This window comes from Garra rufa, chromosome 12, assembly GCF_049309525.1.
Source record: "Garra rufa chromosome 12, GarRuf1.0, whole genome shotgun sequence".
NCBI classification, from domain to species: Eukaryota; Metazoa; Chordata; class Actinopteri; order Cypriniformes; family Cyprinidae; genus Garra; species Garra rufa.
The window spans coordinates 3,295,907-3,322,147 of NC_133372.1; the positions used below are offsets into that span (position 1 = coordinate 3,295,907).

The window sequence follows — 26,241 nt, forward strand, 5'->3', positions numbered from 1 at the left end:
AAACATTTATTTTGGACTGATTAATCATGACTAATCGTTTTGCAGCTCTGCATTAATCATTCAAATGTATAATGATGTCTATTGAGTGAGTTTCTTATGTTTTTTTTAATGTGCAAAACCCCATGAAAAACATCCATATTATTTTTATTCCATAATTTAAATTCCCAAAGGTTCTAAAATTATGATATGACCCCATTTTTTTTTTTTTTCAGTTTAATCATTGTACAAACCTGCACTTGCTTGATTTACTTCAAATGATGACCAGCATGCTGGTAGCCTATCAACATAAACACTGGCAGATTATTTAAGCACATGACAATTCATTTGCCAACGCAGGAAGTGCACAGACAGTGTTCAGGAAGCATTTGATCATAGGCTCATTTTCCAAACACTGTTGTTCGCACACATAAACATTTACATACATTACAGTCTAATCAGAGATTTGGCATTGTTTTCTGGCCACATTCACTGATGTTTCATAACGGGTAATAAATGAACTCCTACAATTACAATAGATTCTTGTGTTTCCTAATGTAAATATAGCAGACGTACTGCAGATGGATGAGAGTGAACTGTAAGTCTTGCGCACTCCAGTGTAAACCAGTCCTCAGGCGATGTGTTTCCTAACAAAGTTCCTCTTTGTCACACCCTACATATACAACACCTGTGATTGTCTTTGCAGCTGGCAGCTCTGATATCATCAATCACAGCCAGAACGACATTATTCCACTCAGAAGCTATTAGACATAGTTCACCAGACTTGTAATGTCTCTAAGCACATTACAAAGGGCCTGGATTTCAGCTCCAACTATAATTGAACACACCTGAACCAGATAATCAAGGTCTTCTGGAGCATTGGTTTTTAATGGACAAAAATCCTCTCTTTGATGTAGGTTGTGGTTTGTCTGTCTTGGCCTGAAAAGGCATGATGGTGGTGAGTAATTAATGACTGGACTTAGCTTTGTGGTCAACTATCCTTCACATGACTTTATCCGCCTGAACTTTATTTAGCATGAACAGTGAATACTGACCTCTTTTGGTCAAAGGGAGAAATGATCTTAATCCACAATTTGTCATTTTTTAGACCCCTGCTTAACTCCCCTGCTGAAAAAACATCTAAAACCAGCCTAGGCTGGTTGGCTGGTCTTAACTGGTTTAAACTGAAGGTTTTAGCTGGTCTCCCAGGCTGGTTTTAGCTGGTGGTTTCCCAGCATGACCAGAAGCCAAAACCCCTCTAAAACCAGCCTGCTGACCGGCTAAAACCAGGCTGGTTTTAGCTTTGTTTTTTTCACCAGGGTCCTGCTCCTGACCATTAATTCCCTCAAACAGAGTAGTAACATGAAATACACAACCAATTTAATTCCATAGCAATGTAATAGGGCCTATGCAACACACACAGACCGAAGCAGAAACACTGAAATAGAGCCATATCAATTTGGTCCTTACGTGGAAGTGATATTCATGGTGTTTTTGAAAAAACGCACCATTTTTGTTTTAAACTGGGACATATCCCTGCTGAAAAAACAGCTAAAACCAGCCTAGGCCGGTGGGCTGGTTTAAGCTGGTCTTTTAGTGGCAACCCCTCTAAAGCCTAGACTGGTTTTAAATGTATTTATTTATTTATTTTTTCAGAAGGGATTGCTCATTGCTTGCCTTTATATTAAATTAACAATGACTTTTTTGAAAAGGGATCATCATATTTTTAGGGATCTTTTAAATGAATCTGATTATAGGTTTATCCTGAGGATGGCAGTGTTGTATCATGCACATGTTCAGACTGAACCTAAAACAGAGATGCATGCAAAACACGCACATCACAAACAGACCTGCATCATATTTCTGAACACAATACAATCAATCAAGTTTTGAAAACCTTAATCGTTATTTTTAACAGGTTTATATGACTTAATTAATTGAAACAAGTGACAATATCTTCAGAAATTCCATAAAGTTACATAATTGAAACATCTGCTTCCATACTGAACATTAAAGTAGAACAAAGATGTACAGAAGATGCATCATTAAAATCACTTTAACAACAGTTAACTGTCTGTTTAACATTCATTGAAAAGCCCATTTACAAATGCAAATCTATTTCAAAGTCTTATAAAACACACACACACACACACACACACACACACAGTCATCTAACATCTTGTGCGCAACACATTTTTGCCATGATACAAGCAAAACAAATGAAAATCACGTACAAATAAAATGTGTAGCAGGATAGATAATTAAATGTAAACATCACTAACATAATACATTAAATTCAGTCCTTGTCTGTCCTTCCTTTCTAATGAATAAATTAACTTTCCAGTCTCTGCCCGCAGCTAATTTCACCCTCTTCATTTCTTCTCAGTCATTAATAATCACCTCTCATTTCTGCTTCTGTTTTATTCATTTTACCCTTTTCCTCTCCTTACGGTGACCAGATGACCATCAGCCTGAGTCAAACCTGAACTTTTAGATTAATGTGTTGGCATCCCACACAAAAAAAAAAGGTTTGCTGACCTCCTAGTGTTTGTAAGATGACCAGCAAACAGAATTACTTCCAAAAGTGAGTTCATTTTTTAAAAAGTTTTTTTTTCACTTTAAGTCATTAAGTCATAGAGGTCTGAAATGACATGAGAATGAGTAAATGTTAAAGAAAGCAAACTGTCCCTTTAAGTCTACACATCACTGGTTCCTCTTAACAGAAGCAGCACAAATCAGAACAATTTCAATGTGCAATAAAACTAACACTAACGCTAATTATGTGGACAAATTGTGTCAGGATATGGTTTGTAATATCTTCTAGTTTTATCGAGATGTCCCTTCACATGTGCAGTTTTCAGCATAACAGTCAATCTGTCTTTAAATCTCTGCTCTCTGATTGGTTGTCTTGTTACCCCCGTGGAGCTGATGATGATCCTCTTTATGAAACTGATGGGCCACATGCCGCATCCTCTGCTCTTCTCTCTTATTGTGGATCTTCTGATGTTCTTCCAGACCTGTGTTCTGTTCTGATGTGTTCTCCTCTTCTATCTTCTGATCTCTGTTGTGTTTCTGTTGGATGTCTGGCTGTACCTGCAGATACGCCTGAACACTGTGCCGCTGGGCTCGGCTTTCACTGAAGTCAATGACTCGACACTCGTACGTCCCCTCGTCTGATGGTCTGATGCTAGACAGACGAAGCTTATGTGAGATGTTGCTGCCGACCACTTTCACCACCTTAAAACAAACACAGAATATGATTATGGAACTAAAACATTCGGCTAAATATTGACAAAGCAGGTCTATTTAAGCTAATTTAGTTTGGGAATTAAGAAAACCGATCAATGTTTATGTGCACCGTTATGTGCGAAATCACATTTGGAACGACAGATTCTCTCACAAAAAGTAAAATGAATGAACACATTAACATACAGACAGATAAAAAAAAAAAAAACTTAATGGGCTATATTTTGTAATTGTATTCTTGTTTATTGCTGTCAAGGACATGAATAAGAATTCATGAGAATTCAATTACAGTGCAGAATTACTAAAAAGAGAATTAAAAGAATAGCCAAAAGTGACTAACTTCAACAAGAAAATAGAAGAAACAAGTATTATTTTGATCAGAATGTGCTAATGTGTTAATAAGATCCCAACAGATGTGACGCATCTCTTTCAGAATACATAAAAATATAACGCATATGTAACCCTGATCATCTAAACACTTTTTGTTGTTGTTGTCAAAATTAAAATAAATTTCTAAATCCAAAACTCACACTTATTTTAGTCGCTCCCTTTGGTGTTTTTTCCTGTGAAACCACCTGTAGACACACATCAGTATTTAAAACCAGGTACTGAATTTTCATATATTCTGAAAAATAAAAAAAATAAAATTCCTCATGTCAATAAAAATAGCCATATGTCAATTATATATATTTATATATATATATATTTATATATATATATATATATATATATATATATATATACACACATATATACACATAACTTATGGCTTCAAAACATTCCATATCTTTGTTAAAGAAATGAAGGAAAGAGATAAAAACAACAAAAAGTGCAAGACATAAAACATTAGGAGTAATGAAGAGGACTCTTAAGTCACTTAGACCAAATCCCAAACTATCCTAAAATGGCTGTTGCCAGCAGTCTGCCTTGGAATGTAAACATTTTAGAAACCCACCACATTTATTTGCACACATTTTTCCACACATCTTTTCTGGTTTTGGAGGTTATCCCAACTCTAAATTCTCCTTTTATTATATCCTTGGTTTCATTAACAAGTTGGGCAAGAAGTAACAGCTGCTCTTGTGTCCAGTTTGGTTTTCTTTTACATTTGCATGTCTTACTGTAAGCCATGATTTTTCTCTTATGTTAATTAAAAGGCTGTTTATATGCATATCCGCTAATTGTTTAGGAGAAGCACACATGTAAGAGGCTGACAATTAGCTGAACATATACTTTAATTAGTAACACTTAGCCTGCATTTTAAAATCTTTATTTGAACATGGCAACATTTTTGTTAAACCCATATTTGATTGACAACATAATATCGCACTCTACAATATTTCTATGAACAAATTTCTGACAGAGACCCTTCCCCTAGTATCAGCCAATCACTGTGTGCATAGATAGTAAGTATGCTGACATCATCCATAGCAATGAGGTCAACCCCGCTCTTACTCTTAGCTTAAGACTTCTCTCTCTTACTTAGTAAGTGTTTGTCTCAGCAGCTAAAACTAAAAAGAGAAAGCTAAAATCTTTTACTGCTATTTAGGAGAACTCTAAGTGGTAAGATAAAATGTTTTGTGAATATGGGCCCTAAACAAATAAAAACAGGCTTTCCTGATTGGTTGTCCATGCTGGTTGCTCCGCCCAGTCTCTGCTGTGTCTGGTGTACCACCACTGGATCTCCAAGGAGACGGAGGAGGAACTAGCACCTCTGAAAGAGCAGGCCATCTCCACATCATCTCCAGCCTGAGAGACCACATCATGAGGAACCTCAGTGAATAGAGCTGAAGAGAAAGAAAGAAAGAAATAAAAAGAAAGAGATTAAAAACATACACTTGATACTATACTATTTTAGTGACTAGTATTCAACTTGCTCTTATTTATCAGCTCTTGGTTCTGTGAATCTCTTCACAGAGATACTTGAGAGTGTATTTGTGTGTCTGTGTGTTTAAAGGTCTAACAGTCCAATGCTCAGGAAAACTAATTAATTGCAAAAGGACTGGAGATAATTAAGCAGACATTTGAGGACAAACAATATAATGAATTCATTGGTATAAAACACACACACACACACACACACACACACACACACACACACACACACACACACACACACACACACACACACACACACACACACACATACAGAGATAGAGTCTGTGTGTCTGCTGATTGCCTAAAGGGACTCAAATGTTCTCTTGAGAAACAGCTTCTGCAAACTAATGTTCTCCATGTCTTCATTCCCTTCTGATATTTATTTCTCTCTTTGCAAGGATTGTGCAAGGAACCACATAAAAACATCATTATAGATTGCTAATCTGCTTTTGTAATTACACTTCATGTGAAAAGGAATAAAAGTTGTTGGTGTTTTACTAGCGCAGGTGTATCTTTTCATCTGGAAACTGAAATTTTACCTTTTTGGGATTCTGCAAAAATTAAAAACTTAAAATTTTAAGACAGCTCCTGAACTTAAGTTAAATCAACTTAAAAACTACAAGTCGTTTTAACTCACGACAATAAAATTAGTTCCCTATCAGTCGGTCCGTTCGACGTCTCGTCGAGACCGACGAATTGGGATATCGCCTGGATAGACCAATCTACTTCGTGTGTATACAAACGAGCCAATGAATATTGGCATGCATGATTGCAGCCAGCTGCGGCTGATCACAGCGTGAGCATATAATACGCAGCAGGTGCATGCATCATCAAGCTTTCGCTTCGGAGCTGGACCATTATTGTGGAACGAGCCAAGAAGCAACACTCACCTTCCTTTGTCTCTTTTGTGTTGGCGGCACGGCGCTTCAGCGGCGTGGTCTTCCGTGTCGAGTGGAAGCACACAGCTGGTCTTCACCATCCACCTTCTGTGTTGCTGCGGCCATCTCCCCTGTGCGCCTCAGCATTAAAAGAGCAAATTCCTAAAAGAGCAATTTTTGAAAAGAGTGAATTTCTAAAAAAGAGCTCCACGGGTTGAGCGTCTTTTTAAAGACGAGGCGTCATGCCTTTCTCCCCGTGCGTTTCTGGGTGCGGCCGTTTCCTGGCGCCGGGTGATGGCCACGCACACTGCCTCACGTGTCTGGGCTTACAACACGCTGAGGCAGCGTTCGTGGATGAGTCATGTCCTCATTGTGGGGGGATGACCATCACGGAGCTGCGGACCAGACTCCGTTTCCTGCAAAGGGGCGGGGTTCCAGTCCCTCTGCCCAGAACGAACGTTCCTCCAGGCAAACGCCGGGGGGGCGTTGTCGCTGGAAGCAGAGGGCTGCCCGGTCTGACGGTGACGGTGAGGAACCCCCCGCCCATTCCATCGGCGGGGGCTCCTCCTTCCACCGACACTCCGTCGCCACCGGGGCTCTCAGGGGAGCGGGTTGGACCTCCCTTAGGGGTACCGCCCGTTACTTTTGGGGCCCCCCCCGACGAACAGATGTCGGTTGCAGCATCGGGGGGAGAGCCAGACCTCTCTGAGGAGGAGGAGGGCACACTGTCGTCCACTGGGCGGTCAGCGGTGCCCGATACTGACCCGGAGATGATGGCTATGCTTGCCCGGGCCGCCGAGAGGGTAGGGCTTGAATGGAACCCTCCATCACGTCCCGACCCCTCCCGGCTGGATGACTGGTATCTCGGGGTGGCCCGCGCTGGTTCTCAGCGCCCCACCCCGGTGCCATTCTTCCCGGAGGTGCATGAAGAACTCACCCGAACGTGGACGGCACCTTTCACTGCCCGAAACCGCTCGAGTGGGACTTCCTCCCTAACCACCCTTGATGGCGGACCAGCGCGGGGATACACGGCCGTCCCGCCGGTGGAGCGTGCGGTTGCGATGCAACTGTGTCCGGGCGCCGCTTCCACCTGGCGGGGCAACAATCCGTCGCTCCCGTCCCGGGCCTGTAGGCACTCGTCGGCTCTGATCGGCAGTGCCTATGCGGCCTGCGGCTCCGCTGGTTCCGCCCTTCACGCTATGGCGTTGCTACAGGTGCATCAGGCCCAGGCACTGAAAGACCTGTACGAGGGTGGTCACGACCCAGAAGTTCTCCGTGAACTTCGTATCGCCACGGACCTCGCGCTACGTGCGACGAAGGTGACCGCGCGGTCTCTGGGTCGTGCCATGTCCACCATGGTGGTCCAGGAACGCCATCTCTGGCTGTGTCTGGCTGATATGAGGGACTGCGATAAGACCAGGTTCCTCGACGCTCCGGTGTCCCAGACCGGCCTCTTCGGCGACGCTGTGGAGAACTTTGCCCAGCAGTTTTCCGCGGCCAAGAAGCAGACTGAGGCCATCAGTCACATCCTGCCCCGGCGTACAGCTGCTGCCTCCACCCGTCCGCCGGCGGCACCCCAGTCTGCTCGTCGCCGAGGGCGGCCCCCGGCTTCCGCCTCCGCTCCACAGCAGCCACCGCAGCAGCCTTCACAACGGCGCCGTGGAGCCGGTCGCCGGGCAGCCGCCCAGCCCGTCCAGGCCCCCACAAAGACCAGTGGGAAGCGTAAGAGCAAGAGACCCTGAGACGGGCGACCCAGAGATGGAGGATGCTGCTCTTCGGGAGATGGTGACCGCACCACTCCCTCCCCCGGAGGAGGGCCGGGCGGAGAATCTTTTGTTTGTTTTTTCCCCGCCACCGACCGTCAGGTCGGTGGTACCCAAATACTCGACAAAAGAGCAAATTTCTCTATCTCTGGGTCCCCATGTGGGACTACGGGGAGTGCGCAGGTCATCCCTGCGCCTCACCCGTCCTCCCCCCTCGCCAGCGAGCGACGATGGGCGGTTCGAGAGTACGGCGAGACGGACTACTCACGCACCATCGGCTCATACGCAGGTAAGCGTCTCACACACTCAACATACAGACGCTCTGACCCCGCCCCGGTCCGGCAACGAGACTGTGAGGCAGGGGCCCTGCCCCCCTCATCGCTGCTCCCCCGCGGGTACGCCGATGGTCCCCCTTGTGCCGCTTGTTCATTTTCTGGGGGCCTGGAAAGAGCTTCCCAGCCCATCTTGCTGGCTCCTTCGGACCATCACTTCCGGCTATGCGATTCAGTTCGCCCGGCGCCCTCCCAAGTTCAGAGGGATTCACTTCACCTCTGTCAGGGCCGCAGATGCTCCCATCTTGCGTGCAGAGATCGCTTCCTTGCTGGCGAAGGAAGCGATACAGCCGGTCCCTCCAGCCGATATGAGGACAGGCTTTTACAGCCCGTACTTCATAGTACCCAAGAAAAGCGGCGGGCTTCGACCGATCTTGGATCTGCGCGTCTTGAACAGGGCCCTTCACAGGCTACCGTTCAAAATGCTCACTCAGAAACACATTTTCAAATGTGTCCGTCCCCAAGATTGGTTTGCAGCGATCGACCTGAAGGACGCGTACTTTCATGTCTCAATCCTTCCGCGCCACAGACCCTTTCTGCGGTTCGCGTTCGAAGGCAGGGCATATCAGTACAAGGTCCTGCCCTTCGGGCTGTCCCTCTCCCCCCGTGTCTTCACGAAGGTCGCGGAGGCGGCCCTTGTTCCCCTCAGAGAACAGGGCATTCGCATTCTCAACTACCTCGACGACTGGCTCATCCTAGCACAGTCTCGGGCTCAGTTATGCGAACACAGGGACCTGGTGCTCGCACACCTCAGCCAGTTGGGTCTTCGGGTCAACTGGGAAAAGAGCAAACTCTCTCCAACACAGAGAATCTCTTTTCTCGGTATGGAACTGGACTCGGTCAGCCAGACAGCACGCCTCACGCAGGAACGTGCTCAGTCGGTGTTGAACTGCCTAGACACGTTCAAGAGCAGGACAGCGGTCCCACTGAAACAATTTCAGAGGCTCCTGGGGCATTTGGCAGCAGCTTCGGCGGTGACACCGCTCGGGCTGCTCCATATGAGACCGCTTCAACACTGGCTCCATGGCCGAGTCCCGAGGAGAGCGTGGCTTCGCGGCTCTCACCGGGTTCAGATAACTCCGGCTTGCCGCCAGACTTTCACCCCGTGGTCAGACCTCTCATTCCTACGGGCTGGAGTACCCATGGAACAGGTCTCCAGGCATGCTGTGGTTCACACGGATGCCTCCGCCACCGGGTGGGGAGCCACGTACGACGGACAGGCAGTTTCAGGGGTTTGGACGGGCCCCCAGCTGACTTGGCACATCAACTGCCTCGAGTTGCTTGCAGTACGTCTCGCCCTGCTCCGCCTCAAGGGGCACCTACGTGGCAAACACGTGCTGGTCCGTACAGACAATATTGCGACCGTTGCGTACATCAACCGGCAAGGCGGTCTACGCTCCCGTCGCATGTCGCAACTCGCCCGTCATCTCCTCTTGTGGAGTCAGAAGCATCTGAGGTCGCTTCGTGCCATTCACATTCCCGGGTTGCTCAACCGTGTGGCCGACGAGCTCTCACGAGCTGCGCTTCCCGGAGAGTGGAGACTCCACCCCCAGTCGGTTCAGCTGATTTGGAGACGCTTCGGCGAGGCTCAAGTAGATCTGTTCGCCTCCCCGGAGACAGCCCACTGCCAGCTCTTTTTCTCCCTGACCGAGGGCACACTCGGCACGGATGCACTGGCATGCAGCTGGCCGCGGGGCCTCCGCAAATATGCGTTTCCCCCAGTGAGCCTTCTCGCACAGACATTGTGCAAGATCAGGGAGGACGAGGAGCAGGTCCTTCTGGTAGCCCCTTATTGGCCCACTCGGACCTGGTTCCCCGAACTCATGCTCCTCGCGACAGCCCCTCCCTGGCAAATTCCTCTGAGGAAGGATCTTCTGACTCAGAGACGGGGCACCTTGTGGCACCCGCGTCCAGACCTCTGGAAATTACATGTCTGGTCCCTGGACGGGACGCGGAGGTTCTAAGTGACCTACCCCAAGGGGTAGTTGACACTATTACTTCGGCGCGAGCGCAGTCTACTAGACATGCCTACGCCCTTAAATGGAACCTGTTCGTTGATTGGTGTTCCTCCCGGGGAGAGGACCCCCGAAGATGCCCGATCAGAACCGTGCTCTCCTTTTTGCAGCAAGGGTTGGAGCGTAGGCTGTCCCCCTCAACCCTTAAAGTCTATGTGGCTGCTATAGCTGCCAACCACGACCTCATAGAAGGAAGGTCGGTAGGGAAGCACGACCTGGTCACCAGGTTTCTTAGGGGAGCCAGGAGATTGAATCCCACTAGGCCCCCTTCCGTGCCCTCTTGGGACCTGTCGCTAGTGCTCTCAGCACTGCAGCAGGCTCCCTTTGAGCCTTTGCAGTCAGTTGAGCTGAAGTTTCTCTCAATGAAAACTCTGCTCCTGCTTGCATTGGCTTCCATCAAGAGGGTAGGAGACCTGCATGCATTTTCGGTCAACGATTCGTGCCTAGAGTTTGGCCCGGCGGATTCCCAGGTAACACTGAGGCCCCGGCCAGGTTATGTGCCCAAGGTTCCCACGACTCCCTTCAGGGACCAAGTGGTGAGCCTGCAAGCGCTGCCCTCGGAGGAGGCAGACCCAGCCCTAGCTTTGCTTTGCCCCGTCCGAGCACTTAGATGCTACGTTGACCGGACACAAAGCTTCAGGACCTCAGACCAGCTCTTTGTGTGTCATGGAGGCAGGCAGAAGGGGAATGCCGTCTCCAAGCAGAGGATGGCCCACTGGATAGTGGATGCCATTACCCTGGCCTATCAGGTTCAGGGTGTGCCCTGCCCCCTCAGGCTGAGAGCGCACTCGACTAGGAGTGTCGCATCCTCCTGGGCATTGGCTCGTGGCGCCTCGCTAAATGACATTTGTAGAGCGGCGGGCTGGGCGACCCCTAACACGTTCACAAGGTTCTATAGCCTTCGTGTAGACACAGTTTCCTCCTGTGTTCTCACCTCAAACGGGTAGGCACAGAGAGGCCTTGGGTCGGCTTGCTATACTGCTCCAGAGTAACCTAAGAGTAGCTCTGTCGAGCTCCTCCGCTGAGCTTGACAGCCGACGTAGCGGAACGTCAGGCGTCAGGCCCTCACTCGATGAATCCTTCAGAACCGATAGAGGGCTAGGCTCTACGTAGAGACTCAGTTGCATCTCTTACAATTCCACATTGCGCCCTAGAGGCTGTGTGTTTCCCCGGTAGTACTTCTACCAGTATACGAGGGTTCAATCACCTCCAATCTTCCATATAAACCGGAATTGAGTTATATGTGTATTGCTCCGAACCTCCTATCGGAAGGACGTGAGCTCCGCATATTCCCAGTGCTTCAGTTTCACTGAAATAGATGGTGCTGAGTTATAAAGCAGTGACTGACTCTCCTTGATGCGAGCCCCTGGCCAAAGCCAGTAACGGGTCCCAGGGGGCCCGCTCAGGACACTGGAAGGGACAGCAGCCACGGCGCTTTGTTAGGGATCCCAATTCGTCGGTCTCGACGAGACGTCGAACGGACCGACTGATAGGGAACGTCTCGGTTACGTATTGTAACCCTCGTTCCCTGAAGGAGGGAACGGAGACGTCTCGTCCCGTCGCCGAGGCTCCTGTACCACCGCTGTACGGCCGGGCCTGTCCCAGCTCCTCAGCGAAACCTTGATGATGCATGCACCTGCTGCGTATTATATGCTCACGCTGTGATCAGCCGCAGCTGGCTGCAATCATGCATGCCAATATTCATTGGCTCGTTTGTATACACACGAAGTAGATTGGTCTATCCAGGCGATATCCCAATTCGTCGGTCTCGACGAGACGTCTCCGTTCCCTCCTTCAGGGAACGAGGGTTACAATACGTAACCGAGACGTTAAAATGACTTGTAGTTTTAAGTTGATTTAACTTATGAATTGAAATTACTTGTACTTTTAAGTTGATTTTACTTAAATTTTAAGACAGCTGTTGAACTTAAGTTTTTAAGTTGAAACTGTTGAAAACTTTTTACAGTGTAGAGACTAAAATTAAATATTATTAAAAGGAAGAATTGGTGACAGATGATTGCATTTTTTTTAAATTAGCATATACTCATAAAAATAAAGGTTTCAGGGGGGTTTCCATAGAATAACTATTTCTGGTTTCTGAAAGAACCTTTGAGACAGTGATCAGTTTTTAAAGGCACAGTGTGTAATATTGAAATGGATACTGCAGTCAACATGCAAAATATCTCCTGCCTCTTCATCCTCAAAATCTATTGATGTAACAGGAATGAGTGCAACTGATAATGGAAGACAAGCTTTCCACTGTAAGCTGATGAGCTCATTTAATATGCCTCTGGTTATAGAGCTTTTTTGATGGATGCAGAAGCTTTTTAGGTTGGCTAAAATCTGCCATCTCTGACCCAGTTCACTGGCTTCCATGGCTGAAATATGCTGTGTTTTCCTCCAACTGGCAACCTAGGGTGTTGAAATACTATTGGGCAAACTGACAGTGGGTGGAGTCACACAGACCAAAACACAAAAAGACATTCAGACGCGGAACACTCATTTTAAAGCAGAATAACTGGATGTAGCTTTACTTTTTTTTTTTTGGAGAAACAAGCATGTAACCTTAGCATGTTTAATAATAATACATGCAAAAATAGTGTGTTTATGCTTTAGTTGAGTCAAAAAATTATATACAGCACTTTTAAAAGCCACACTTTTTTCTTGTGTGTAGACCTTTTTTGGAATGGATAGGTTCTAGACGTCAAAGACCATAGATGCAAATTAAGAACAATTCAGTTCAGTTTTTTTTTTTTTTTTTCAAAATATTTTAACATAGTCAAGTCCTTTGTGTACAAACATCATGGTTTAGGCATCTTGACTGGAAATACTCTGCTATACAGTGCCTTGCAAAAGTATTCATACCCCTTCATTTTTTTCACATTTTGTTTTGTTGCAGCGTTATGTTAAACTGCTTTATTTTTCCCCCACATCAATTTACACTCCATACACCATAATAATGACAAAGCAAAAACCAGATTTGCAAATTTGACAAATTTATTAAAAATAAAACACTGAAATAAGTACATTGCATAAGTATTCATACCCTTAACTCAGTACATAGTTGAAACACCTTTACAGCCTCGTCTTTTTGGGTCTGATGTGACAAGCTTTGCATATCTGCATTTGGCAATTACATAAGGCAGCAACATAAAATGTGAAAAAAAAAGAAGGGATATGAATAATTTCGCAAGGCACTGTAAATATGAAAAAAATAACTAAGGAAAAAAAAACATTTTCATTATGTTTGCTTGGGCATCAAAGAGCTTTAAAGAGCTTTGAAGCTCTTCTGATAATTTAGCAAAGAGATATGAAACTGCACAGTGGTCAACAAACCTCAAAATACCATATTTATGATTCAAGAAGCACACTGTGGCTTCAGTATTTTGAAGCCATATAGAACTAGCACACAAACATAGGACTCTTTCAGATGAAAATCACAAGTAAACAAAAATCATGCTTAATCTGCATAAACACAACAGCTGCTCTCATCCATGTTCTCAACTTCTGTCTTTTCTGTCTCCTTCACTCCAGCATTTCTCATTTATATCCACCTGAAACATGTCATCCTGCTGTAGGGCACAGTTTATAAAACAAGACTGCCGTATTTCATGGTGTGCTGTTCTTTTGGCAGGCTCATGACGCAACTTTCCAGAATGGCCTATAAAGATTTGATGTTTAAATAACATCAGTACTGTCACAAATCAACCTTCACAAAGCTCATTTCCAAACACATATAAACTGTTTATATAGGATGCTATTAAAAGACAAAAAAAAAGAAAGAAAATTCACATTCATCTTTAACATGTAATGTGCCATGTTGTTTCAAGCTGCTATAGGATGAGAAATGAGACATACCAGAAACCAATATCTAATAATATTTCACATTTTCCTAACAGCATCTAAATGTAATTAAGAATAACAATAATGCTAATAAATTTCATTCCAAAGTATTATTTTGCTACACATTATTCACTAAAGAAAAAGGCATAATATTCAAAATATTTACTGTAGTGAAAGGTTTATTATGGTTAAATAAAACTAAAACTGAAAACCATACAAAAACACTTAGAAATAAATGTTATATTAAATAAAGACAAAACAAGCCTAAGTTGCAACATTTCCAATTCGTTTACAAAATGAAACTATGAAAAAAAACTACAAAAAAAAAAAAATAGATGACAAAACAATATTATACACTACTGTAGCATCTCAATGAAAAAATGAATGAAAAAACACACACATTGAAACAAAGAAATCAAAATGTAATCAGGATTTAGTATGTCTGTTTAAATGGTTCAGAAATTGATTGCAACATGTTCGTAGGCTGCTTGAGCCAGAATGGCCACAAAATTACAAAAATATTATTATAGAATAAAGGATATAATTTTAACATTCAATTAATTAGAGAAACAAAAGGAATGAGGCAACTGTAAAACTTCCCTCTCTCTGTCTGGGGTAAAACACATTTGATTGCACTGAAAAAATACTGTTGATGAACAGAAATTGTCAAAACTGCTTCGTACAGAAAGCTGCTTTACAGAATTCACACTTTTTCCCCAAAGCTTGTTTTCTGTGAGCAACTGCAAACAGAAGCAAAATTTACAACATGCAACTTTTGTTTCAAATTTGCTTTTTAGCACTGTCAGTACTGATAGGCCTACTTTAATCAAAGGTGGCATCATAGTCTTGATTGTTTTTAAAAATGAAGAATAAAGACCAACATAAAAAAGCAGAAAGAGTCCAGACTGCGATTTTGTGCATGTCTGTGCTGCATTAGAGTGGCTCTCCCTTTCAGGAAATAAGCGCGTAATTGTCTGAATTGCAGGCTTTAAAGAAAATAATGCAATTCAAGCAGAACGGAAGCACTAAGCAACTCAGACTTTATACACTCCCAGAGCAGATTTCTTTTAACCCCAGGGATGGACACTGTGAAACATGCCTCATCTAATCTCCTGACACACTCTACATGCCTTAGATTAGAATTAGAATTAGAATTAGTGTACTGTACTGGAAACTGGACATTGCTTTGCATTTTGTACTGCATTGTACAATATATGTGCATAGAAGTAGACAGTATTGTATATTACAAAGCTGTTTTAAACGTAAACTCTGATTGGGCAATTAAAAAAACGAACACCATTAACTCTCTATAATAGGCTAATGAACTTAATTAAGTGGTGTAATATTTTTATAAAGGTTCTGTAATATTGATATTGTCATATTTTAATCAAGCTATGAATATATAGCTGCTGAACAAAATTCGTAGAAAATCCTTGTTCAATGTATGCAGAAATGTTAATAATGTGCCATTATATTATTACAATAATACGAATTATTATTCAAACGTTTTATATTATAGTAAAATTTTAGCAGTTATTTTGACTAAATTATTGTTCATTAGTTTTGAGAACTTCACACATTGGTGGTGAATTTAGTCAATTTCACAAACATTTTAAAAGAAACAGCAGGTAGCACATTGAATTAAAGGCAAATTTTGAAGTAGAAAGACTGTAATGGTATTTCTTGCTAAATATACTCCAATAATCTTAGTTTTGAGCAACTGAGCCATTTTGGTCTGTACAGTATGTTCCATATTGAGATTTTATCCAATCAGCTCTATACACACACACACACACACACACACACACACACACACACACACACACACACACACACACACACACACACACACACACACACACACACACACACACACACACACACACACACACACACACACACACACACACACACACACACACACACACACACACACACACACACACACACCATATAAACATCTTTTCCCTTTGCGTTGTGGTAATTACTCCCTGATTTCTGCTCTTTGTTTCTGTAATGAGAATGTACACCGTGGCCATCTGTTTTCTTTGTTTGGAGAGAGAATGTCTGTGCGTCCTACAGTTCCTCTGGTCATTAATATGCACAGTCTCCATTCGGTTGGTATAAAGGTAATTATCCAGAGTCTAAAATGCAGCAGTGTTATTGTCTGAGAGCAAATCTGCCCTTCACTAACACAGACTCCATCACCATACATCAGTCTCTTTAACATACTTTGGTTGACGAAGCTGTACGTACTTCATCACATGCATGAATCACCTGTGGCAGCAGTTACAGCTCTCTCTCTTTCTTTAGAGAAACTGTTATAACCCTGGGATTTTTGATTGCTCTTTTATCACTCAAATGCCATCTAGCGTTGAAGGACATTGTGTCAATATGAACTTCCAATGCACATCTCTTCTCTGCTGTAGTTCATTTCTTAATCTGTATTTCTAATAAACCTGGCATTGTGTACTACCAATATTGTTGGCTCAGGGACAATTTTTATTTATTTTTTCCTCTATAGTAAGTTGCTTTGAATAAAAGTGTCTACTAAATGCATAAATGTAAATGCACATTTTCTGTGTGCATCAAACACAAAACGCGCAAAACACAATCAAAAAATGTAACAAATCTTAAAATGAATTTTCAACAATTTTATTTAGGACAGCTTTTGTTTGTAGTTCTTCTCTCTTGTTTTGCTAAAAATGTATGTTTAATTTTTTCATAATATTGTCTTTTTTATATTGTATATTATTTTCGTATAATATTTTGCATTCTCTTGCCTTGAGAATTTATGTAAAAAAACATCTGTAAAATTTCGTAAAAAAATACATGGCAATGTTTTAAGTTTTACAGTTATAGCTTAAATTTACATTTGAATTAATGTCATTAACTGATATAATATTAATATGCCGACCTACCAAAGTACTGAAATTGTTTAATACACTGATAACCACCAAAAGCAGGTGGTGATAAGCTTTTTAATACTAACATAAATAGAAGGTGCAGAGTGTAATGTACACAAACACTAAACACCATCATGATAACACACGTTAAACTGATATAATGCAATAAAACATTATAATTTATACAACATTAGGTGTAACATACAACCCTCATGTACAAAACTGTTCAGAAAAAAATCTAAGAAGAAACAGTTATTTCAACAAAAAAAAACAAAAAAAAACATCAAATTTAAAATGTAAAGCAGGGGAATTTTGGTAATGTCAGTTTACGGTTATTTACATTCTTTTTCACTTCCGTAAATGGTATACTACCGTAAAATAACATGCAATATAGTGTATATAGCAAGGGAACTTACCGTTAACCACTTAACACTATTTTACTGTAGCATTTTTACAGCCTTTTACCGTTAAATTCACGGTTATTTTTTACAGTGTACATCACTTGAGGCAATGTAACAAAGTAGCATATCAGTGTTTAAAATGTTACATACTGTCACACATAGGCAGTGTATACAATGCATGAATGTGAATATTGCATTAAGCCCCACCACTGTTGCTTTTGTTAGGGTTGCTATCTGTTGGCAGATGAGTTTTCTTCCAGGTTCCAGTGTCCTTGTGGGTTTCACAATGTTTTCTTTTCATTCTTTATACTTCACTTCCAGTTTTTCTATTTTTATGAGGTTTCCAGGAGAGCAGCATTACCGCAGCATGATACGGCCACAGCACGCTACAGTAGCTGTAGGTGTTGCCAATGCTTTACAAATCATCCTGTGTACTTCCCCTGACTGATTTCACAGCAACCTCGTCTTGAAATGTTCCTTGTTCTTCACGAAGACGTGTTTCCATGGAAATGCTAACTAATGTAATTTCATGTGCATAAGTGCATGCTGGTGCAATCACATCAAGTTAATTATGCATTCAATAACTATATTATTTTTGATTAATTCAAGGAAATTAATTACCTTTTAACTCTTAATTTTACAGGCTACACTGTTCTACATTAAACGCATAATTGCATTCTGTAACCCAAAGGGTGAATGCTTTTTGTATGTGAATGCTTTATTTCTTTAAATAAACAAAATTGTAAGCACAGTCATCAAAACTGTGTATATGCAACTAAAACTCAGTTCAAACTTTCATAAAAACACCTTTTACAAAACAGCTGCAATGTTTTATTGTAAGTATAAACTGTTAAATGCTACTAACAAATCATCTAATATTATTACATGTGAAGTGTCTGTATAATATGTGACCCTGGATCACAAAACCTGTCATAAGTAGCATGGGTTTATTTGTAGCAACAGCCAAAAATGCATTGTATGGGTCAAAATGATCAATTTTTCTTTTATGCCAAAAATCATTAGGATAGTAAGTAAAGATCATGTTCCATAAAGATATTTAGTAATTTTCTACCCTAAATATATCAAAACTTAATTTTTGGTTAATAATATGCATTGCTAAGAACTTAATTTGGACCATTTAAAGGCAGTTTTCTCAATATTTAATTTTTTTTTTTTGCACCCTCAGATTGCATCCTTTTCATTGCCCTATCCTAACAAACTATACATCAATGGAAAGCTTATTTATTCACCTTTTAGATTATGTATAAATCTCAATTTTGAAAAATTGACACTTATAACTGGTTTTGTGGTCCAGGCCCAGGTGAAAAAAAAATATACTTAAATGCAATTAAAATACACTTAAATACCCGCAAATACATTTTTAGTACATTGTTTTTTTTTTGTGTTAAATAAAAGTTTGATGGTTATACACTATAAATTTACTAATTAAAAGTATGTTTATACTTCAGTAGGACTTTAGTACACTTGACAAAAGTATACTAAATACCAGTAATACTTAAATATTTTTTTAGTGTACTACAATAAAGTACACTACAGAAAAAACATCCAAAAGAGTTTTATTAGTGTGTTTTTCAAAAGTGTGCTTTAAATGCTTTAAACATTAGTTGATTTTTAGTACACTGTTTACATACTAATCTTGAGTTTAAAATAAGTTAATATATAAAAAATCTATTAGTAATGTATTGTAGTAGAAGTACATTTTCCCAAAAGTTGTACTTAAGTACACTTAATGTGAATGCATTATTATCACTAACACTTAAATTGATTTTGAGTGTGGTAATTTTAAGTTTACATTAAATTGATTTTATTAAAAATCTATTAGTAATGTATTGTAGTAGAAGTACATTTTCCCAAAAGTTGTACTTAAGTACACTTAATATGAATGCATTATTAGCACTAACACTTAAACTGATTTTGAGTGTGGTAATTCTCCCAGGTTAAAAAAAAGTGCACTAAAATACACTTTATTTAAGTATACTTAGTACACTTTTCAGTAATGTACGGTGCCCGCCAGGGGACACCTTCGGTTCACTTATGTTTGTCGTGGCCACGACATAAGGATGTCGTTACCTCGACAAAATGATCTCGTGGCCATGACATAATATCACGTTCCCACGAGTTAATATGACGTTCCCACGAATTAATATCTCGTGGCCACAACATAATATCATGTTCCCACGAGTTTATATGTCGTGGCCACGACAAACATAAGTGAACCGAAGGTGTCCCCTGGCGGGCACCGTAGTAATGTACTAAAAGTGCTCTATTTTCGCACACTAATTTTGTACTTATTGTACTAAAAAATAGTATTAAGTATATGTTAAGATAAACTTAATACCATCTAAGTGTACTCAACTGTGCTATTTTGAGACACCATGAAATTGAACTAAAATGTGCTTTTAACATACTATATCTGTATTTAAAAAAATATATTTAGTTACAACTAGAAATACACTTGAACCCTACTTTTGAACATTTATAAATATATTTATGACTAATTTAAAGTATAGCAATAATATATTAAAAGAATATACAAAGTGTGAAAAAAGTGTGCTAAAATACAATTTAAGTACACTTAGTGCACTTCCCTAATGTACTTAAAGTGCTCTATTTTCGCACACTAATTTTGTACTTATTGTACTAAAAAATAGTATTAAGTATATGTTAAGATAAACTTAAGATCATCTAAGTGTACTCAACTGTGCTATTTTGAGACACCATGAAGATGAACTAAAATGTGCTTTTAACATACTATCTCAGCATTTCCAAAAAATGTATTTTGTTACCATTTCTAATAGGATTGAAACATATTTCATAAACCTTTAAATATACTAATTATACATAAAAAATAAACTTACTGATTATTTAAAATACATGAATAATATATAACAAATGTATACAAAGCGTATTTATAATGTATTGCCCAGATATTTTTATCAATAAAAAATACACTTGTTGATTATTTAAAATACATGAATAATATATGACAAATGTATACAAAGCGTATTTATAATGTATTGCCCAAATATTTTTATCAATAAAAAATACACTTGTTGATTATTTAAAATACATAAATAATATATAATAAATGTATACAAAGCATATTTATAATGTATTGCCCACATATGTTTAATAATAAAAAATACACTTCTTAATTATTTAAAATACATGAATAATATATGATAAATGTATACAAAGTGTATGTCACGCCCTTGGACTGTTTGTCTTGGTTTTTCCCAGTGTTTCCCCCATTGGACTGTCTGTTTGGTTTCTCCCATGCCCTTTTTTGGTCTTCCTGCTCATTAGTGTGATCCCCTCCACCTGTTGTTGTAATTATCTCCCCTTTATAAGTTTGTTTGATTTCCTTGTTTCTTTGTCCGGCTACAAGCGTTACACCTATGTTCCTTCGTTGTGTGCGCGTCTTCTCCCGCCATTCCTGTCTATTGTTACTCTGCCTGAGGATTTATTGAAGACTTTTTATTGAAGACGTTATTTTTTGCTTCCCTACACGTTTCGTGACAACGTATTTATAATGTATTGCCCATACATTTTTATTCATTATAATACACTTATTAATTAATTAAAATATATCAATTATATATAATAAATTTATTCAAAGCGTAATTATAATGTCTTGCCCACATATTTTTATTAATAAAAAATACATTATAAATACGCTATGTATACATTTATTATATATTATTCATGTATTTTAAATAATCATCAAGTGTATTTTTTATTAATAAAAATATTTGGGCAATACATTATAAATACGCTTTGTATACATTTGTCATATATTATTCATGTATTTTAAATAGTCAACAAATGTATTTTTTATTAATGAATATATGTGGCCAATACATTATAAATACGCTTTGTATACATTTTTTTATATATTATTCATGTATTTTAAATAATTAATAAGTGTATTTTTTATTAATAAAAAACATGTGGGCAATACATTATAAATACGCCTTGTATACATTTGTTATATATTATTATTGTATTTTAAATAATCAGTAAGTTTATTTTTTATGCATAATTAGTATATTTAAAGGTTTATGAAATATGTTTCAAATGTATTATAAGTGGTAACAAAATACATTTTTGGAAATGCTGAGATAGTATGTTAAAAGCACGTTTTAGTTCATCTTCATGGTGTCTCAAAATAGCACAGTTGAGTACACTTAGATGATCTTAAGTTTATCTTAAGGAGTACTTAAGAATAACTTTTAGTATATTAAGTACAAAATCAGTGCCCGAAAAAATAGCACTTTAAGTACATTAGGGAAGTGCACTAAGTGTACTTAAATTGTATTTTAGCACACTTTTTTCACACTTTGTATATTCTTTTAATATATTATTGTTATACTTTAAATTAGTCATAAATATATTTATAAATGTTTAAAAGTAGGGTTCAAGTGTATTTCTAGTTGTAACTAAATATATATTTTTAAATACAGATATAGTATGTTAAAAGCACATTTTAGTTCAATTTCATGGTGTCTCAAAATAGCACAGTTGAGTACACTTAGATGGTATTAAGTTTATCTTAACATATACTTAATACTATTTTTTAGTACAATAAGTACAAAATTAGTGTGCGAAAATAGAGCACTTTTAGTACATTACTGAAAAGTGTACTAAGTATACTTAAAGTGTATTTTAGCACACTTTTTTCACATTTTGAATATTCTTTTAATATATTACTATTATACTTTAAATTAGTCTTAAATATATTTATAAATGTTTAAAAATAGGGTTCAAGTGTATTTCTAGTTTTAACTAAATATATTTTTTAAAATACAGATATAGTATGTTAAAAGCACATTTTAGTTCAATTTCAGGGTGTCTCAAAATAGCACAGTTGAGTACACTTAGATGGTATTAAGTTTATCTTAACATATACTTAATACTATCTTTTAGTACATTAAGTACAAAATTAGTGTGCGAAAATAGAGCACTTTTAGTACATTACTGAAAAGTGTACTAAGTATACTTAAATAAAGTGCATTTTAGTGCACTTTTTTTTTACCTGGGGGGTCATGTGTCATTAAATACAAATGGAATTGCATGATATATACTCACAGTTCTGACTAATTTTCTCAGAATTACTGATATCAACAATTTGATACGTTTTCTTAATCACTGTTTCAAAACAAATGATTAGCAAACGTTTTGAAGTTTCACAGAAGCATCCATCACAAGCTACTAAAATGTAAGGTTCAGGCATGCCTTGTTGCATTTCCATCTCTGTACATCGACATCGTGACATTGTCAGATTTCACCTTTAAAAACCTCATTGGTGGATTTATTGCACGAGTAAATGATATGCAATGTTAGCTCAGATCTCTCTGCCTGCAGAGATGCAAGCATTGCCTACTACTACAGCGATTGTCAACGGGTTTACCCCTGAATGACGGAAGTGAATGTGTGTAGAAGAAATAATGAATGAGAAATAAGGAAGTTGTTGACATCAGCATGGTATTTGTTCTCTCTCACCTCAACAAAGGGTTGGTTGGTTTAATCTCAGCTGGAGGAAGACCTCCAATCAGACGAAGACAGACAGCAGAGGTCACACCCAGCTGGACCCTCTGTCTCAACAAAACCCCCTGTAGACATTATTAAACCAGCTCATGCTGACCGAGACACGGAGAGAAATCACAGCTGACAATGAGATGGCAAATTCTGTGCTGCAAATCTTCCCATCAGACATGTTTTAAAATACTGGATGTTTCTTCTAAATAATCCAAATAAATTCCTGCTGTTTTGTGATTTTTCTTTCTTTAATTGAACAAAACATATTTTTAAAGCTATAACTGACTTAAATTCTGACCTTTTTCTCACAATTCTGAGCTTACATCTCACAAAACTGTCAAGCACTGACCCACTAATAACGTCTTGCATTTCACAAGTCAGAATTGCAAGACATTAACTCGCAGTTGCAAGAAAAAAGTGAAAAAAGGCAGAATTGCAAGTAAAAAATTCTGAATTGTAAGATAAAACGTTGCAATTACATTTGATCTTTTTATCTTTTATCCTGTGGCAGAGATGAAAAAACAACAATAACGTTAACCTGACTTTATCCTGAGGATTTCAGTGAGGAAAATGGCAGCAGTATATATCAGTATATCATCATTTGATGGATTCTGTGATGTTTTGTCGGCTATACAGTTGCTGCACTTCCTTAAGTAGAATAAGAAACTCTTCAATCTGCATGCACTTCACAAAAACACAAGATATCAGGACTAACTTTAACTTTTAATTGACTCCCAATAGAGAGGCTAGTGGTATGTGTTTCAACGTAACCGAACAATACTCAACTCATTCACAGTGCACTCATTTGTATTGACCAAAGACAGAATAAAAAAATGAATAAATCAACAGCAATCACACAACCAGAAGAACAAAGAGGAAAAGTTCACAGTTAGACAAAAATATACAGCCAAAACCCTAAGATTGGCTGCTCTGCTCAAGAGAATGACTAGAATATGGCAGACGAAATTAGTTACTTTAAGAAAAGGATCAAGAACAATTACTGCACAAATTTCCAGTTTTTACACCAATAAAAACTAAAAACTAAATTAACGATTCTATCAAAATTCTGAGACTTTATTGTTACAATCCCTGAGGATTCCTTTAATTTAATTTTGAAGGTGATGAAATCTAATCTGTGTGTTTGAAGACTAGTTCATATCTAATATATCTACATTGGTTACCATGATTGAAGCATCAGCACAATGTCAAGACACTATATAATTGTGAGCGTGGAAAAAGAACACTGAATTTTGTCCTGCTCATGCCCATCATAACATCTTGGCATGGTGCTGAACTCACGCTGCACATCAGACTCCATCAGCATCAGAGGATTTCCAGTAAAGAGCATAAAAAATCCTGTGAATTGCCATAACCATCATAGACGACAAGGAGGACACATTCTTTCAATAAGATAAGTCATGATCTTGCACTTTATATTTGGTCCATCTAGTTAAACTGGTCAGACTTTTGTCTGGATTAAATTAGGATAAAATATTGAAGGGGTCTTGATTATGTATGTTTATGCTGCTTAAAGGAATAAATCAAAATTTTGTTCCAAAAGTTGGTTAATATTTAGGATTTCCACTGTTGGTGCATGTTGTCAATGAAACCTGCATTAATAGAGGCTTTTTAGTTAAATATACACAGAAAAACAATTTAAATGCAGCATTAAAATGCATATTCACTAGTATTAAAATTAAATATAAAACAATTAATAAAACGGCAAAAATGTATTAAGTAAACACACAAAATATTGAAGTTTTGACCACTTAATATTAAAAAAGTATCTCTTTATAAAATTAAAAACTATGACAACTAGCCCTAACCTCACATTTATGACACATACTCGTTTTCTCATCTTAATGAACGTCAGTGTTGTTTTATTTTGTTCATTCGTTGCACATATTACAAAAGTATTAATATTATGATTTTAGAGAAAGCAGAATTCACAAAAAATTATTCTATTTAAGACTGTTTTAAATAGGTGTTAACTAGGCCACTGCTAGATAAAACATGCATGTGTGGGCTAAATGGAATTTTAACTCAGTACTTGAATATATCTGTGACAACTTGCCCCGGGTCTTTCTTGTATTTACAACATTGTTTTAATACGGCTTGGGTTTAAAATGCAAGATGCACCTTTTCTCTCCAATGAGACTTAAGATTAATTTAAAAAACATTTAACTTTTCAAACTCAAATATTCACTCATGTTAAATTAAAAAACTTCATAAAATCAGCAAAAGAATATCAAAACTTACTTAGCTTCCTACACAGACAGTATTTTGGGCGTCCCAAATCAGTTCATGCATATATGATGCTCCAGAAATGCTAAGCAGGCAGCTCGTTTGAGACACATCCCATCACACTTAATGCCATTCCGTTTGTTTCCGTTCCTTACACCTACCGTTTCCAGATACCTGATTGTCCACTGCCAAATTCGCGCTGATTTGGGCATAAAGTCCCACCGAGTGTATAATCCACAGCATCTCTCCAAACGAGCCCATTTCTGCTCTATGCACTCATCAGATCCTGCCGGTAAAGCAGCACCTGAGCGCTCGTGTCTGTCGGTGTCTGTGTTCCGTCACGCTTCGGAGCGCACTAATTGCCCTCGCGGCTGTGGCGGAGGAACACACGAAGGAGGGGCGCGTGTGATGCGGTTTGCTGAGAGATCAATTAGGCGGAGCGATATAAGGTAGGCTAGTTCATGAACCATTTTTGATCAGACTATTAGAAAAAAAAATATGAAAGTAAAAATCACATTTTATGTGTGTAGGCTTAACATTTCTACAGTTATTGCTTAGAATTATGACCAATACATTTGATTTAATAATGTAGCAAGTTGCACAGATGATCAGGTGTCATTATTTGCAAACGCATAACTACAGAACAACCATATGGTGCCTTCAAGTCATGTCGGAAAGATTGTATTTAGGCTATAAGATGTCACATGAAGCCAAACGATGTTGTAACTCAACTTTCTTCAAGCACTGAGTTTTCGTTTTGAGGGTGTGTCAGTAAGAAAATACGGCGGATGTGCTATAGATGTAGCCTAGTGTCTTTATTGACTGTAAATTTAATTTACAACAAAACTAGCTAAGTTTCATGAACAAAATATCATACAGCTACAATAGAATTTGCAATGATTTAATTTACAACACCTTAATAAAACTAATAAAAACATTAAAATCAAAAGACACTAAATGTACATTCTTTATCATTTTGTAGATTACATTTTTTTGGAGAAAAGGTAAATTGCCACCTTTGCTTCAATGAAAGTGACTTTTAAATACATAGTCATAATTTCACCTTTTCAACTAAATTAGTCTTAACAGTAATCCTTAAATGCACCATTAGATCAAAGTCCGAAGTCTGAATTATTATTATTTTTACTATTATTAGTGATAAGAATGCATAAAATGTTTCTACCTGTCATACTACAGTAA

The 26,241-nt window shown here is 39.1% G+C and overlaps 1 protein-coding gene across 1 annotated transcript; it reads right to left on the reverse strand.

Annotated features, from left to right (window-relative positions):
- Positions 1–1,881: 1,881 nt before the first annotated feature.
- vstm2lb (V-set and transmembrane domain containing 2 like b) lies at positions 1,882–25,368 on the reverse strand. The gene is made up of 4 exons (XM_073852315.1): positions 25,203–25,368; positions 4,822–5,009; positions 3,753–3,797; positions 1,882–3,213 (listed from the first exon to the last, which is right to left on the reverse strand). The coding sequence occupies exons 1-4, from the start codon at positions 25,300–25,302 to the stop codon at positions 2,857–2,859; spliced, it is 690 nt and encodes a 229-aa protein (XP_073708416.1). The 5' UTR covers positions 25,303–25,368; the 3' UTR covers positions 1,882–2,856.
- Between the last annotated feature and the right edge of the window lie 873 nt (positions 25,369–26,241).